Source organism: Emys orbicularis, chromosome 4, assembly GCF_028017835.1.
Source record: "Emys orbicularis isolate rEmyOrb1 chromosome 4, rEmyOrb1.hap1, whole genome shotgun sequence".
Lineage (NCBI taxonomy): Eukaryota > Metazoa > Chordata > Testudines > Emydidae > Emys > Emys orbicularis.
Genome location: NC_088686.1, coordinates 117264228 through 117280199, shown reverse-complemented (window position 1 = coordinate 117280199; position 15972 = coordinate 117264228). Strand labels below are relative to the sequence as shown.

At 41.3% G+C, this 15972-nt stretch overlaps 1 protein-coding gene across 1 annotated transcript in view; it reads left to right on the top strand.

Moving 5' to 3' along the window:
* The window catches only part of TRPM5 (transient receptor potential cation channel subfamily M member 5), a 55690-nt gene that overhangs the window by 34149 nt on the left and 5569 nt on the right, over window positions 1-15972 (top strand). Inside the window, exons 16-22 of the mRNA XM_065402947.1 lie at window positions 1309-1567; window positions 3134-3252; window positions 3879-4011; window positions 8621-8795; window positions 11050-11215; window positions 12396-12574; window positions 14735-14867. Of these exons, the coding sequence (XP_065259019.1) occupies window positions 1309-1567; window positions 3134-3252; window positions 3879-4011; window positions 8621-8795; window positions 11050-11215; window positions 12396-12574; window positions 14735-14867 (1164 nt within the window). The remainder of the gene's footprint in view (window positions 1-1308; window positions 1568-3133; window positions 3253-3878; window positions 4012-8620; window positions 8796-11049; window positions 11216-12395; window positions 12575-14734; window positions 14868-15972) is intronic.

The window sequence follows — 15972 nt, the reverse complement described above, 5'->3', positions numbered from 1 at the left end:
AATAAAAAACCCATGTAGAATCAATTGCTTTGTGTTTTGTTTGAGTTGCAGAGGAAGCTTTCCCCAGCGTGCACATCCCTTATTAAAGAGTGATCTCCTTCACGTCAAGGAACACAAACTTAAAGGTGCAATAACATCCTTAGTCCAGAGACAGCAATTTAGATGGAAACAAGCACAGCCTGGGGAGACACTAAAGTAAAAAAATATATACAGCGTGAGATTTTACTGAATCGGATTGCTGCCAAATATGGGGTTTTTCCATTATACGCACAGAATAACTTACATTTACACTATATAGCACTTTATATACTGAACGACTGCAGCACGTTTTGCAGGTATATGGCCAGATTTTCCATCAGTTCCCATAACACTCAGGCAACCGCAGTGCAGCCAGCGCTTACATTAATAATTTACAAGCCTGACTTCTTTACTGAAAACTCCTGTCAGACTTTTGAGTGAGTCACTATAACTTTAAGCCTAGGACCAGACTGAAATACTCTTACTCGTATCGAGTAGTACCTCACTTCTTGAATAGTTCCATTGATTTCAGCAACACTACTTGAGGAATGAGGTACTACTCGATGTGAGTAAGGGTATTTCAGTCTGGTCCTAAAGGAACACACATGTTTAAAATCATATATTTAAAAAGAAAGTCCTCACCTATGTGAAAAATAGTACGTTGGTTTATCAGAAACAAAATATGTTTTAGAAGATAAATTTATTTGTCAGCATTTATGGCGCCTGTTCGCTTTTCACGTCTCGCTCTCATTTTGGACAATGAATAGTAACGAATCCGTTTCCCTTTTGGTCCTCATGCACTAGTATGATGCTGCAGTGTTTGTGTTGCAAATGCTCAAGGGGTATGTTTAAACCCTAGCCCTCCTCCAAAAAACAAAAACAAAACATGCGCGCACACACACAACCAAAAAACCAAACAAACGCTAAGCAAACCTACTCCACTGTACTGAAAAGCAAATACCGAGCTAAAGGAATGAAAAGATGTAAAAGGTTTGGTACAGTTTTGTTTTAAAACATACAAAGCTTAAATGCTGCCTGGCAGTGTTTCTGTTATGACAAGGCGCTTCCAGTGACTTCAAGGAGAACTTACACTATCAGGGCCAGATCAGCTGGCATAAATCAGTATAGTTCCACTGATTTCAATGGAGCTCCTCTAACATGCACCAGCTGCAGAGCTGGCCCTCACTAGCTCCGGGGAGACCCTCGGCACTGCACAGGATCAGGCCCAGGGTTCTTTTACAAACAGATTTTAAGAAGCTGTCACTATAATTTGCTCTCTTTGTTTTACAGGGTAGATGTCAAATTAGAGAAGCGGAGGTCTTCTGAAAACATAGCATGGGCAACATTCATGTTTACTCGCTGGAAAAAGTTTTGGAATGCACCTGTAACAGTATTTATGGGGAATGTTATCATGTATTTTGCTTTTCTGTTTCTATTTACCTATGTCTTGTTACTGGATTTTAAACCACCACCACCTGAGGGGCCTTCTGTTAAGGAGATTATACTTTACTTTTGGGTTTTTACATTGGTCTTGGAAGAAATCCGACAGGTCAGTAACCTCATACATACCTTCACAATACTGTGCTAAATTCAGGTAGTAAGATTCAGAGTTGATTTACAGGCTGTGTAATCCCATTGTCTTCAAGAGGTGAAATGTCAAGGACAGCTTCACAAAGGAAAGCACTGAAAAATGTTCATTGCTCTGCACCTTTTCATTACCCAGAGAGGCTTGTGTATTTCCTCTTCACATACACCCAGCTAACATGCCAGTCCTCCATCACACACAGCTGCAGCTCTACCCCTTATTCTTCCAGGAGAAACTCCAGCTGCTAGCAATATTAGTTTGCTGATGCTCTGGGATTGCTGAGTCCTTCCTCTGGTCTAACAGCTATCTGTTTACCTATCCTGCTCCGCTCACCACATCCAAGCTCCGTTCCCCCAGAATTGCTAATCCACCCTACTTCCTCCTCTTGGAATGATCCCATCTGCCACTGTTTTGCCTCCCACTTCCTCCAGAATTTTATATATATTTATATTCAGGAGTGAAGAGGTTAATGAGTTTGCCTCTTAAACAGTTTAACTTTTGTTTTTCTAAAATGCTTTTCAGTTCAGGCCATTAGGTTATGTTTAGATTTTTTTAAAGATTTCTCCATTAATCTTGCAATTGTTTTTAGAATATCCTCAGCTGCCTGGTTTAGCAGCTGAAATGGTGTGTCCACAATACTGTAGGGAACCGCCTAGTTTGTATATACACAAATGGCCTCTATTGGGGGGTACCTGGACTGCTTACCTTGTTGTCATAGATCCTGACCCTAAAAGAATTAGTGGGCCTTCTCCTTTAGCTCAAGCAGTAGGGGGCCAGTGCTCCTGAAGTATGAGGATCAGGGTTATAGCCTCGCTTTTACTAGGAAATTCTGAACGGCCATGGCTTGCAACATTGTGAAAGCTCGGAGGGCGACCACCAATTTGTCACAAATCAGCTGAGCATATTTTAAAGATGTTATGTCGGACTGTTGTATCCTGTAGCACTAAGGTGATCACAGAGGATGTTTGGGCTGAGGATTGTTTGTAATACAGCCGTAAAGCATCAAGAGCCCAATTTTGAGACAGGGACACCTAAATAAGAGAGCCAACTGCTGTCTGGATGCTCAAAGCTAGTTAGTGGCAGTTTAAGCATCCAGGGTTTGAATACGCTCTTTAGGAGCCCATGCCTGGAAATTGAGATCAGTCTGATTGAAAAGATTTTTATAAAACAGAAACAAATATGGCCAACCCCCAATGTTGAAAAAAAATTGAGTCAGCCTCCAAAAAACTCATGAGATTAATTTAAATATTATGAGATTTTTTTTAAATAATATATGCTGGGTTATTTTCATTTGCTTTCGGGGGCCTGAGCTTCTAGTATGCAGTGGGGTCATGTTTTCAAGCTTTTCTCTATTACCATGGGGGTCAGAAATATACCTTCTTTAAAAAAGAAAAAGAAAAAGCTGAGATGTTCATGTAATCACTTGACTTGAGGAGCTGGGGCTTGCAGAAAAACAGGAAACATCACAGGACTCACACTAAAATCACAAGAGCTGGCAAGCTAACACTGACAATTGTTGCTCCCTTGTAGAGTTTCTTTACAGATGAAGACATGAATTTAATTAAGAAATTTAAACTGTACGTGGAGGATAACTGGAATAAGTGTGATATGGTGGCCATCTTTCTGTTTATAATTGGAGTGACCTGCAGGTTGGTATCTTTCAAGAGTTTTGCCCCTGTATCCATTTCATGTGACATGGTCAGATATCTGTCACATGGAGCCAGGTAGGCAGGTACTATAACATGGACTATTCCTGCCACAGTCCACAGGAGGCTCATGCATGCATCTGAGGGAAGGTGCAGGTGGCTTTTATTTTTCATCAGTTTTGAGACAGTAGAGTCTATACTGGTGGTAAATTGGGCTGAAAGCACCCCTCTATGAGCTCTAAATTTCCACTGGGCTAAAGAGGCTGTCACGCAGACTACAGAAAAACGTATCTGGCACATAGAAACACTTGCAGAGGGAAACACCATTTCCTCTTTAAGACTACATCAAGTCGATGTACTCACTTATCTCACCTCTCTGTAGCTCTAGTGGTTTATATGGCCTCACCACAGCTGACATGGGGAGGCTGGTGTTCCTGCAGTAGCTGGATGCTGCTCATTGGCAGATGGTACATTTTTTTTACAGTGTGATGGTTGTGGCTCATGTGAGATACAAGCCCTAAGCACACATCCTTTCCTTGCCTAGATTCCACATTGAATCAACATGTATAACTCTAGAAATAAGGTGTCTGGGTGGTGTTTGAGGCTGTTTCATTCGGTCTGTTTTGCAGAATGCTGAACTCAACATTTCAAGCCGGCCGTACAGTACTTGCCATTGATTTCATGGTGTTCACTCTGAGACTTATACATATTTTTGCCATTCACAAGCAACTAGGGCCAAAGATCATAATTGTGGAAAGAATGGTGAGTATGAGCTCTCCCAAAGAGAGATTCTTGTGGATTCTGCAGTGAAATAAACAAAACAAAAATTTGAGCATTATAATTTTAAGGAAGTCACTGTATAACTCTGCTTTTTTAAAGTCCTCTAGTTTGGCTTAGATTGCAGCATCATTAAGAGCTATCACCAGCCAGATGTGGCTCCTCTCAAAGAGGTCTGTAGCACAGATTTTGGATCCAAGTCAGCATTGCCTTGCACCTTGTGTAGTCATTTACCCCAATGCATTTTATACCCAGTTAGCACAGCTGTAAGTGATTATACAAAAGTGCAGGGCAACTGTTAATCGAGCCCTTTGTTTCTTTCTTCTTTCTTTGTTCTCCCCTGTTTTACTCCCTTACAATTTGGGAGGCTGCACAGGGGGATTGCCATTTCTTTCTTTCTCCTTCCCCACTGTCCTGGTCTCTCTTTTCCTGTTCCCTTTCGGTTTAAATATAACTGCTTGTCGGGTTCAGGAGTTGGGGCTCCAATCCTTAGAGGTATTTTGGCTTCTGAGTCCTGTTGATTTCAAGGTGAGTTAGGTGTTTATATACTTTTGAGGAGCTGGGCCTGTGTTCTTTTGGAGCAAAGAATCTGAAATGGGAGACAAGCCAGTTCTAGAAGAACTCTACCATTATGTCAGCGGCAGGGAGGAACATATCCCTTTAGAGATAATCTGGGTTAGTGCCTGGCGGAGGTAGGAGCTGCTTTCTAACCATAATTTATAATGAGAATGTGTTAGTACTCCGTGTGTTATAAGGCAGAAGTGTTGATACAGTGTTTTCATTTACTACCCTACAGCTGCAGGAAATGTACAAAAGTTCCAGTTACTGCACGTAGGTACAGACCTGAACAGTTTGGTGGTTTTTATTTGGGTATGTTAATCATAGAGGTCAAACAGCACCTGTTAACAATGAACATGGAATTAATCTGACTGTAAATGCGAATATAGCCATGTACAAACATTTGTTTCCCATCCTAACTCACCCTAGGGCTCAGCAGAAACTCTCTTCTAGACAAGGCTTAAGATTAATAAACTTAAAAGCTACCAGACTGTTCACATCTGTGCACCACTGGAATAACTGGAACACTTATATCCCATTGCTTGGAGTACCAAGAGGATAAATGAAAACCATGTATTAATGCTTGTGTAGTATCACATACACCGTACTCATAGGTTTTTATTGCAAATTATGCTTACAGAATGCAAGTGAGAGTAACTCACAACTGCAGCTCCCAACTCCTCCAGGCTGAGCACTAGGCTAAACCATCACTATGAACAAGTGTTTGTGCAGGGTCTATTACATTTATAAAAGGGCTGTCAAGCAATTAAAAAAATTAATCGTGCAATTTATCACACTGTTAAACAATAATAGAATACCAGTTAAATATTTGTGAATGTTTTCTACATTTTCAAATATATTGATTTCAGTTATAACAGAATACAAAGTATACAATGCTCACTTTATATTTATTTTTGATTACAAATATTTGCACTGCAAAAACAAAAGAAATAGTATTTTTCAATTCACCTCATACAAGTACTGTAGTGCAATCTCTTTATCATGAAAGTTGAACTTACAAATGTAGAATTATGTACAAAAAATAACTGCATTCAAAAATAAAACAATGTAAAATTTTTGAGCCTACAAGTCTACTCAGTCCTATTTCTTGTTCAGCCGATCGCTCAGACAAACAAGTTTGGTTACATTTGCAGGAGATAATGCTGCCCACTTCGTGTTCACGTCACCTGAAAGTGAGAACAGGTTTTCTCATGGCACTGTTGTCGCCGGCGTCGCAAGATATTTATGTTCCAGATGTGCTAAACATTCATATGTCCCTTCATGCTTCCACCACCATTCCAGAGGACATGCGTCCATGATAATGATGGGTTCTGCTTGATAACAATCCAAAGCAGTGTGGACCGACACATGTTCATTTTTATGTTCTGAGTCAGATGCCACCAGCAGAAGATTGATTTTCTTTTTTGGTGGTTCGGGTTCTGTAGTTTCCAGATTGGAGTGTTGCTTTTTTAAGACTTCTGAAGGCATGCTCCACACCTCGTCCCCTCAGATTTTGGAACACACTTCAAATGCTTAAACCTTGGGTTGAGTGCTGTAGCTATCTTTAGAAATCGCACATTGGTACCTTCTTTGTGTTTTGTCAAATCTGCAGTGAAAGTGTTCTTAAAATGAACAATATATGCTGAGTCATCATCCAAGACGACTATAACATGAAATATATGGCAGAATGCGGGTAAAACAGACGGAGACATACAATTCTCCCCCAAGGAGTTAAGTCACAAATTTAATTAATGAATTATTTTTTAATGAGCGTCATCAGCATGGAAGCATGTCCTCTGGAATGGTGGCCAAAGCATGAAGGGGCATATGAATGTTTACCATATCTGGCATGTAAATACCTTGCAATGCCGGCTACAAAAGTCCCATGCGAATGCCTCTCACTTTCTGGTGACATTGTAAATAAAAAGTGGGTAGCATTATCTCCCGTAAATGTAAATAAATTTGTTTCTCTTAGCGACTGGCTGAACGAGAAGTAGGACTGAGTGGCTTGTAGGCTCTAAAGTTTTGCATTGTTTTGTTTGAGTGCAGTTATGTAACCAAAAAAAAAAAAAAAAATCTACATTTGTAAGTTGCACTTTCACGATAAAGAGATCGCACTCTAGTACTTGTATGAAGCGAATTGAAAAATACTATTTCTTTTGTTTCAGTTTTACAGTGCAAATCTTTGAAATAAAAAATAATATAAAGTACACTTTGTATTGTATTGTAATTGAAATCAATATATTTGAAAATGTAAAAAAAATCCAAAAATATTTAATAAATTTCAATTGGTATTCTATTTGTTAATAATGCAATTTAAACTGCGATTAATCACAATTAATTTTTTTAATTGCGATTAATTTTTTGGAGTTAATTGCATGAGTTAACTGCGGTTAATTGACAGCCCTAATTTATAATTGTATTAAGTCACAGAATCAATTAACATTTTACAAAGTGAACAAAAGCTCTAGTCTTGAGAAGGCCATAAAATATTAACTTGATCCTGCTCCCATCCATATCAATGGGAAAAACTCCCATTATCTTCAGTGGTACAGGATTGAGCCCTACATCAAAGAAAGAGAACCGTATTTCACTAAATGATATTGGCTCCAAAGATATATCAAATGGGATAACATCAGACTTTTCCCCTTGAATAGAAAGGCAAGCCAAAACTGCTTAACTCCTTATTCATCTTGCTGTAGCACTAGTGGTTTCTAAAATAGGGCAAATCCAGTTATTTAATGAAATTCAAGTAGCAAATAAAGATCACAAAGAAATATTTCCAGATCATTCACTGCTCCTTTTTAGCAACCGCAACATCACAGTCCCTGTGTATAGACAAATTTGGAATGATCTCAGGCCATAAAGTAAATTGGCAAAAGTCTGAGATACTCCCACTATCTCTTGTCTGTTTTAGCTTGTTTTACTAACTGGAATTTCAAATGATCTCCTGCAGGATTAAAATACCTAGGCTTTCAGCTAGCTGGCCAATCATAAAATCTAATTTAAATGAATCTACAGTCACCACATGAAATTAATAGGCAGCAGTTTTAAACCAAACAAAAGGAAGTATTTTTTTACAGAACACACAGTCAACATGTGGAACTCCTTGCCAGAGGATGTTGTGAAGGCAAAGACTATAACAGGGTTCAAAAAGAAACTAGATAAATTCATGGAGGATAGGTCCATCAATGGCTATTAGCCAGGATGGACAGGGATGGTGTCCCTAAGCCTCTGTTTGCCAGGAGCTGGGAATGGGCGACAGGGGATGGATCACTTGTTCTGTTTGTTCCCTCTGGGGCACCTGGCACTGGCCACTGTTGGAAGACAGGATACTGGGCTAGATGGACCTTTGGTCTGACCCAGTATGGCCATTCTTATGTACAGTCATTAATGGACTGTTTCAAATCAGATATGGATGGGATGAAATATTTCTTTTCCAATGGGAAAAAGTTATTAAAAACAAATACATATTTCAAGTGTAAGTAAGTATTTTAGGATATAATTACTTTTGCTTCTCTGGAGAAACATAATGTTTAAAAGTAGAGGGTCCTAAAAACTAATCTTCAACCATATTACTCAGCAGAGAAACCCAATCAAAATTTACATGAACCTTGCATGGGTCAACGTTTATTCTAACAGCTGTTCAGAATTCTCCAGCGAGTAATGTCATTTGGGATTCAGTGTTGGAATGGGGAGTTTTAGCAGAACATCAGATACTCTTCAGATTATCCTGCTTTCAACAAGGCAGTCAATCCTACTGCAAGGTCTCACAGAAAACCTGTGTTTGAAAATCTCAATAAGGCACATTTTTAATCACGTACGGGTCAGAGTCTTAATTAAAACATGCCCTTAGCTGGAATGGTCAGCAAAAAGGTCACAAAGGCAAATCCTGATCACAAAACAAGAATAGTATGATGGCAGAGGGCACAAGAATTTCTCTCATTCCACCTCAAAAAATAAGTTCTTAAAGAAACAAGAGAAACCTGCTCTGTACATTAATAATTTCAGTCAACATTTTTTTTCTCTCCTTTAGATGAAGGATGTTTTCTTCTTTCTCTTTTTCCTGAGTGTGTGGCTCATTGCCTATGGTGTGACAACTCAAGCCTTACTCCATCCTGATGACAGCCGAGTAGAATGGATATTCAGAAGGGTGCTTTATCGTCCCTACCTTCAGATATTTGGGCAGATTCCACTGGATGAAATAGACAGTGAGAAATTGATTTTTAACTGATCAGACCACCATAGAATAAGTACCATTAATCAGAGCACAGGCATCCAGACTGGGGTTGTCACTTTCTTATCTTTGTCCTGTAGGAAAAAGTCTGCATGTTATGATGTAATGACATTTTGCACTGCAATATCTGGATGTTATAATGTATATTGTCAAGTTGTGCTGCAGCATCAATGCAGGCCTTGTCTACACAGTTAAACCGAGTTAGTTAAACTGGTGCAAACCCTTGGGTTGATACCTTATTTCAATGACTTATTTCATTAAACCTGTTCCGAATTGACTTAACTGAAACCCAAATAAACCTAATGTAAACTGAAATCAGAGCATTTACATAGCCTTTTGCACCAGTTTAACTAAATCAGCTTTAAGAAAAATCACAGCTTTAGTTAAACCAGTGCAATTCTGCATGTAGACAAGTCCTTGTACTTCAGAGTCACAATCAGGAGGCAGCACCACCTTATGTTCAGAGTGAATTATCCAAAATTGAATGAGGCTGGTAACCGTATGGTCAGGCATTTCAAACAATATACAAAAACAAACCAATTGACCCACCAGAAATAGAAGTACAGGAACATAAGAGTACTAGGGTGGCATTACCCATGGAGAAATGGAGTAAATACAGAGTAGGCCATATTCTAAGGACATCTGATAGAATGCTACAGAATCCCCATTCTCAGCAGTGCCAAACATTAACAATATTTAAATTCAAATCAAGCATGAGGAAATAGAGAGTGATCCAAGAGGTACAATGGAATAAACAAAGCAAGCCAGCCTTCCCTCACATTCACCTGTTTATTAGCGGATGAAAAGATGTCTTGGAGAAGCTGTCAGAGACAGCATGAAAGTCAAGACAGCAGGTTCCTGTGGAGAGTTTTCTCTTGTTAAATGCATACCCAGGAGGTGCCAGCTAGGAGGCAAGAGTGTGGGCGATCACAGCTGCTAAAACTAAGAACTCAAAACTAATTGATAAGAGATTAGAAGATTTACAGGACAGGCTGGGGATGATAGAAAAGACAATTGCAAGTATCTGTTTTCAGGATTCCTGAAAGAAAATTGAAGTTTGAAAATGGGCTTAGATGTTCAATTAATAACTAAAGTTTTAAAAGAGCTTCAAGCACGTTTTCCTGAAAGGCAAAATTCCAAGGTGGTAAACATCACTGAGGCACTCAGAGGGGGTTTGTTTAAGATGAATGGAATAGTCAATAGGCCTCAATAGACTCCGAAAACCTATTTTTGGATATTTCCTAATGGCCAGTTGTGAAGGCCATCTTGGCACTGGAGGAGCAGCAAAGATCTGTAGCTCTGTCAAGTAAGTCCTGCTGGAGCTGCATATCCCTCACATTTCTAAAGCAAGGGCACATTGTATATACAATATGGATGTGTATATTGAACTCATATTAGAAACTTTGGCTCTTTCTTACCCTCTTGTCCACCTAAAAAGTTGAGTCATCTGCTGCTTTCAGATGAAGGATTATTCCTGTAGCTCAAGCAGTAGAGAGTCATTCTTCTAAGAACTGAAGCTACAAACCTGGCTCTTGGTGTAAGCATCCCCATGGGGTTTGAAGTCTAGTAAACCTGAGACATTCAGAATGAGATTCCCCGGGTGGTTACATCTAGTAGAGATTATATCTCATATTAAGTAATCAATAGTCACTGCTTTTGATTTGTATCTTAACAGAAAATGCATTGTTTGTTGTCTGAGTTTCTCGTTCTTAAAAGAAGACAGGTTAAGGGATGCTAATTCAGGCATAGTTCACACTCTACTTATCTATGACATATAGTACCTCAAACTTCAGGCATAATGTTAAATTCTTGAGCCAAATCCATCAGCTTAATGGCAAACAAACTGAGAGGCTATCATTACCATTTTAATGATTAAACATGGCAGCAGAACACACTATGTCCGCACTGCCATTTAAGGTATAGTTGTAGGGTAAAGCAAACCCATGCTAGCTTTAATCCGGCTTGCACAGGTGACAATTATAGTGAAGATCTGGTGGCAAAGCTAAATCTGCATGGGATGAACAAGCCCACCAGGGACGCTGGGTACGTAACATAAGTTCCTAGCTTGCGCCATGCTTTGTGCCACCGTATCTTCACTTCTTCTGCTATTTGTACTAGCTCAGTTAAAGCTAGTGTGGGTATGCGTATCCACACGACAATTACAGCTTAAATTGCAATGTAGACATATAAAACTATTGTTTTATTTCCCCTACCTCCCCCCATTGCAGCATCTCGCATGCGTCTTGAGAACTGTACCTCTACCCTGAATAGTCCTCAGGAAAATTCACCATTATGTTCCAATACCTATGCCAATTGGCTTGTCATACTTCTGTTGGTCACTTTCTTATTGGTCACCAATGTGCTACTTATGAATCTCCTGATTGCTATGTTCAGGTAAGTGTCAATTAATTAATTCTGAGATGGGGATTGTGGGGTGGGAAGAGAAGGGTTAATAAAAATGCATGCATGCATACATATACATAAATGCTTCTCTAAGCATTTTGGATCTATTAGCAATTTTACTAATTAGTAGTAATCTTCACTTTGCAGGTAAACTTTTACGATCACACAGTTTTTAATTTCCCTTCTCCCTTTCATTATATCCCTCAAAGGAAAAAACCAAAAGAAACATTTTTTCCTTCTTACCAAAAAAATCAGGTAAAATCTACATATATACAAATCTGCAGGTGAAAGCAGCTGTACACCTGGCAGACCTGCCCATAGAGGATCCTCTCATAGGGGAATCCCTTGACTGGTTTAGGGGCTGACATAGCCCCTTGAAGTCAATGGAGCTGTGCTGATTCACAGGGCCGCCCGGGGGGGGGGGGCAAGTGGGACAATTTGCCCCAGGCCCCGGGCCCCGCAGGGGCCCCCACGAGAGTTTTTCAGGGCCCCTTGAGTGGGGTCCTTCACTCGCTCCAGGGGGCTCGGAAAACTCTCACGGGGCCCGGGCCCCCGGAGCTTCTTCCACTCCGGGTCTTCAGCGGCAGGGGGTCCTTCGGCTCCGGGACCTGCCACCGAAGTGCCCCGAAGACCCGCGGTGGGGGGTCCTTCCATCCCGGGACCCGCCACCGAAGTGTCGGGTCTTCGGCGGCAATTCAGCGGCGGGGGAAGACCCCAGCCCCCCTGAATCCTCTGGGCGGCCCTGCTGATTCACACCAGCTGAGGATCTGGCTCAGTATGGTTGCCTGATATAGGTTTGGTCCACACTTAAAAGTTAGGTTGGCAAAGCTATGGGATTTGAATTTTTCACAGCCCTGACTGACATAGCTATACCAACCTAACTTTTAAGTGTAGACCAGGCCACAGCCTTACTCTGGCACACTACAGTTACCATCTTTTAAAAGGCTTGTGTCTTATTGTCTACTGTCTGAAGGCAATTACTGCAAGTAATGTAATCTCTAATGAGGTGCACATACTTTGATCCTCTTTAAAATAAAAGATAATGAGAGAGTGACAGCAGTGGGGTGGCATTCACTCAGGCTAAAGAAAAAATGATACTTTTGAATTTATAGTAATAAATTTTAGGATCATGGAGGGGAAAGCTTAACATACTTTTTTTGTTTGGTTAAAGTTATACTTTTCAAGTTGTTCAGGGCAACGCAGACATCTTCTGGAAATTTCAGCGTTACAACCTGATTGTGGAATACCATGGTCGTCCAGCGTTGGCACCACCATTTATCATTATTAGCCACGTGCATCTGATTCTCAGAAGAATCTTCAAAAAGACGGAGCACAAAAAGGAACATCTGGGTGAGTTGTTAACAAACAGCTAGCAACCAGGTGATTCAGAGGAGCCTGACCACAGGTGGTGAATAAGAAACAGAGGAGAGCAAATAAACTTTCAAAAACCAAAAGCTTCTATTTTCATTGATATGTCTTCATTCATAAACAGTGTGAGAATACATATGTAAAAATATGATTTATAATCTAGCTTCTAAAATAAGAGGGCTTAGAGTTTTCCCACAAGGCATCAACTTTTCTTTGTACAATATAATTAAATGGCCAGATACGTTAGCCCTCAAGGCAGGCTGCAAGGTCCATTTTTTACCCAGGCATTTGAGGAAGTTGTGTGAGCTGTCCACTGCATTAAAAATGTTATTATGAAATTAAAGGATGTCCAATTGCCCAGAGGTTTCCATGGCCATCCATTTGTCTTTATAAATCAAATAAATAAATGCATTTATATTTGAGTATTAAGAGGCTGAGTTTATGATGTTTTATTTGCAGTGCTTGAATACTGCTTATCAATTATTAATTATTATAGCCTAGACAATAAAGTGCATTTGAACCCAAGTCTCCACAGGTTAAATCCCATTTAGATCACGGAAGGAAATGGCCATTGTATAAAAAGACTAAACATTTAACAACTGGGCTGCATGCAAAATTCCACTGTTGAAATAGCAATACTATATATTAAACAAGCCTGAAAAAACAGATTCCTCCTCCTATTCTGTTGCTATTAATGTAACTAAAACATTGTTTCTATACTTTAAAACAATGCTCAAACCATACAAGAGAGACAGGTATCCATTGTTTCACTGTCAGGCGGTTATATGGCTACAATTGCAATTAGGGGAGGTTATAATAGAAAGCCTGACATAAACTTCAGCTAACCTGATCAGCACCCACACATGAAGAGCAGGGTGGTGAGTTTGCAAAGGATGTTAGGAGCTAGGGGAAGTACCTAGGTTCGATAGTACAGATTAATGGCAGTATAAACAGAACAGGAAACGCATGAACCAAATGGAGAGAAGTGAGCAGAGTTATCTGCGATAGGAGAATGCCTATCGAAGTAAAGATCCACAAGATGGTAATTAGGCCTGTGCTTTTGTATGGCTCTGAATACTGCACACCGAGGAACAGACAGGAGCAAATCTTGAATACAGTGGAAATGAAAATGGATGCCTGGAGTTACAAGGACGGATCATGTTTGGAGCAAATGAATTATGGGAAGTGTAAAGGTGGCACCAAATACAGAAAAGCTGAGGGAAATCAGACTTAGATGGTTTGGGCAGGTGAAAACAACATCATAAGACTATATAGGAAACAGGGTGTTAAACTTAGAAATGGAGGATAATGGAAGGGTTGAAAGATCTGTAACTAGATGGTTGGATGTTATACAAAAGGATTTGATTAGCTGCAGACTTTGAGGCAGTGCTTCAAGACAGACTGGAGTGGAGAAGGAATCAAAAGTCAACCCCATATAGATGGGATTAGAGCTAGACAAGGAGGAGTTAGGAGCTAAGGGAAGGCATTTAGACTTTCTCTTTGTAGAAGCTTCATCCCAGCTCTTTGGATCCTTTCTGCTCTTTCTCCCTAACACCTTTGAGCCTCTGTGTATTTCTGGGCTTCCTGCCTTTAAAGTAAAACCTCAAATAAATAAATGAAGGACTGGGCCTCTGAGTGTCCTGCCTCCAGCTATTTCTAACTGCCAGTCAGCTCACTCCTCTCTTTGTTGGAGTCTTTCTTTTTCCTTCACTGCTATTTGGGGAACACTGGTAAGGTCTGACAGTCAGTGAGTAACCAAGCTGTAATATTTGTAAATTCCTTAGAACTGCAATATTTGTGTAACAATTCAGTAAGACTGGGGCATTCATAAAAGCAGTCTTGAATGAGGTCACATCTGGGCTAAGGCAAGATAGTTTTTTAGAAACGTCAACACCCTTACAGTGAAGAAATGACTCTAAACTGCATTTAAAGGAAAACTTGTAAGCCACAATTCTTTACACTGTAACCTGACACTTCTGCCATAGTAAATCCACAGTTTATCTCCCAAATTTTAGCATGGCAAATCTACAACTCACTGACCTTCCTTCCTGTACACGCATGCTGCCCCCCCCCCCTCTGGCCCCCCACCCAACACACATACGTCTTTTTATAAAGGTGTGTTTTTAATGTCTTTTTCCACAGAAAGAGATCTGCCAGACTGCCTGGATCAAAAAATCATAACATGGGAGGTGGTCCAAAAGGAAAATTATCTCGCAAACCTGGAACAAAAGAAAAAAGAAAGTAACGAAGAAAGACTAAAGAAAACATTTAACAAGTACATTTCTATTCATCTTTCAACATTTTTTTGATGCAGTGATGGGTGAACTTTGTTGCTCTGCAGGTTTGGATTAGGGTTGCCAACTTTCTAATTGCACAAAGCCGAACACCCTTGCCCCGCCCCTTCACTGAGCCCCACCCCCCCCACTCACTGCAGCTCCCCTCCCTACGTCGCTCACTCTCCCCCACCCTCACTCCCTTTCACTGGGCTAGGGCAATGGGTTGGGGTGTGGGGTTCAGGAGGGGGTTCAGGGCTGGGGCCGTGGGTTGAAGTGTGGGAGTGGGTGTGGGCTCTGGGAGGAAGTTTGGGTGCAGGAAGGGGCTCAGGGCTGGGGTAGGAGTACGGGAGGGGGTGCAGGGTGCAGGCTCCAGGAGGGGGCTCAGGGCTGGGGTGCGGGGTCTGGGAGGGAGTTAGGGTGTGTGTGGGGGTTCCAACCTGGGGCAGGGGGTTGGGGTGCAGGCTCCACCCAGGTGGCACTTACCTCAGGTGGCTCCCGGTCCACAGTGCAAAGGCAGGCTCCCTGCCTGCCCTGACTCCGTGCTGCTCCAGAAGTAGCTGGCATGTCCGGTCCTTAGGCTGAGGTGCGGCCAGATGGATCTGCACAGTGCGTGCTGCCCATGCCCGCAGGCACTGCCCCTGCAGCACCCATTGGCCACGGTTCCCAGCCAATGGGAGCTGCGGAGCTGGGGGTGGGGACAGCACACGGAGCTTCCCTGATTGCCCCTGCACCTAGGGGCCAGATATGCCGGTCGCTTCCGGGGAGCTGCGCAGAGCCAGGGCAGGCAGGGAGCCTGCCTTAGCCCCGCTGCGCCGTTGACCAGACTTTTAACGGCCCGGTCAGCCGTGCTGACCGGAGCTGCCAGGGTCCCTTTTCAACCAGGCGTTCCAATCGAAAACTGGACACCAGGCAATCGTAGTTTGGATAAACATACTGAAGTTCAGGTGCTTCCCAAAGCTTATATGTGGAGCAAGACATTAAAAACAAAGTGCAGTTAGTTTGGAAATACGCATCCTGTGAGAGCTGTAAAGTTCTCACTGTCCTTGAGATATAAAGACCAACCAAAGTAAAATGCATCTGAAAATCATGTTGGAAATCTCATTG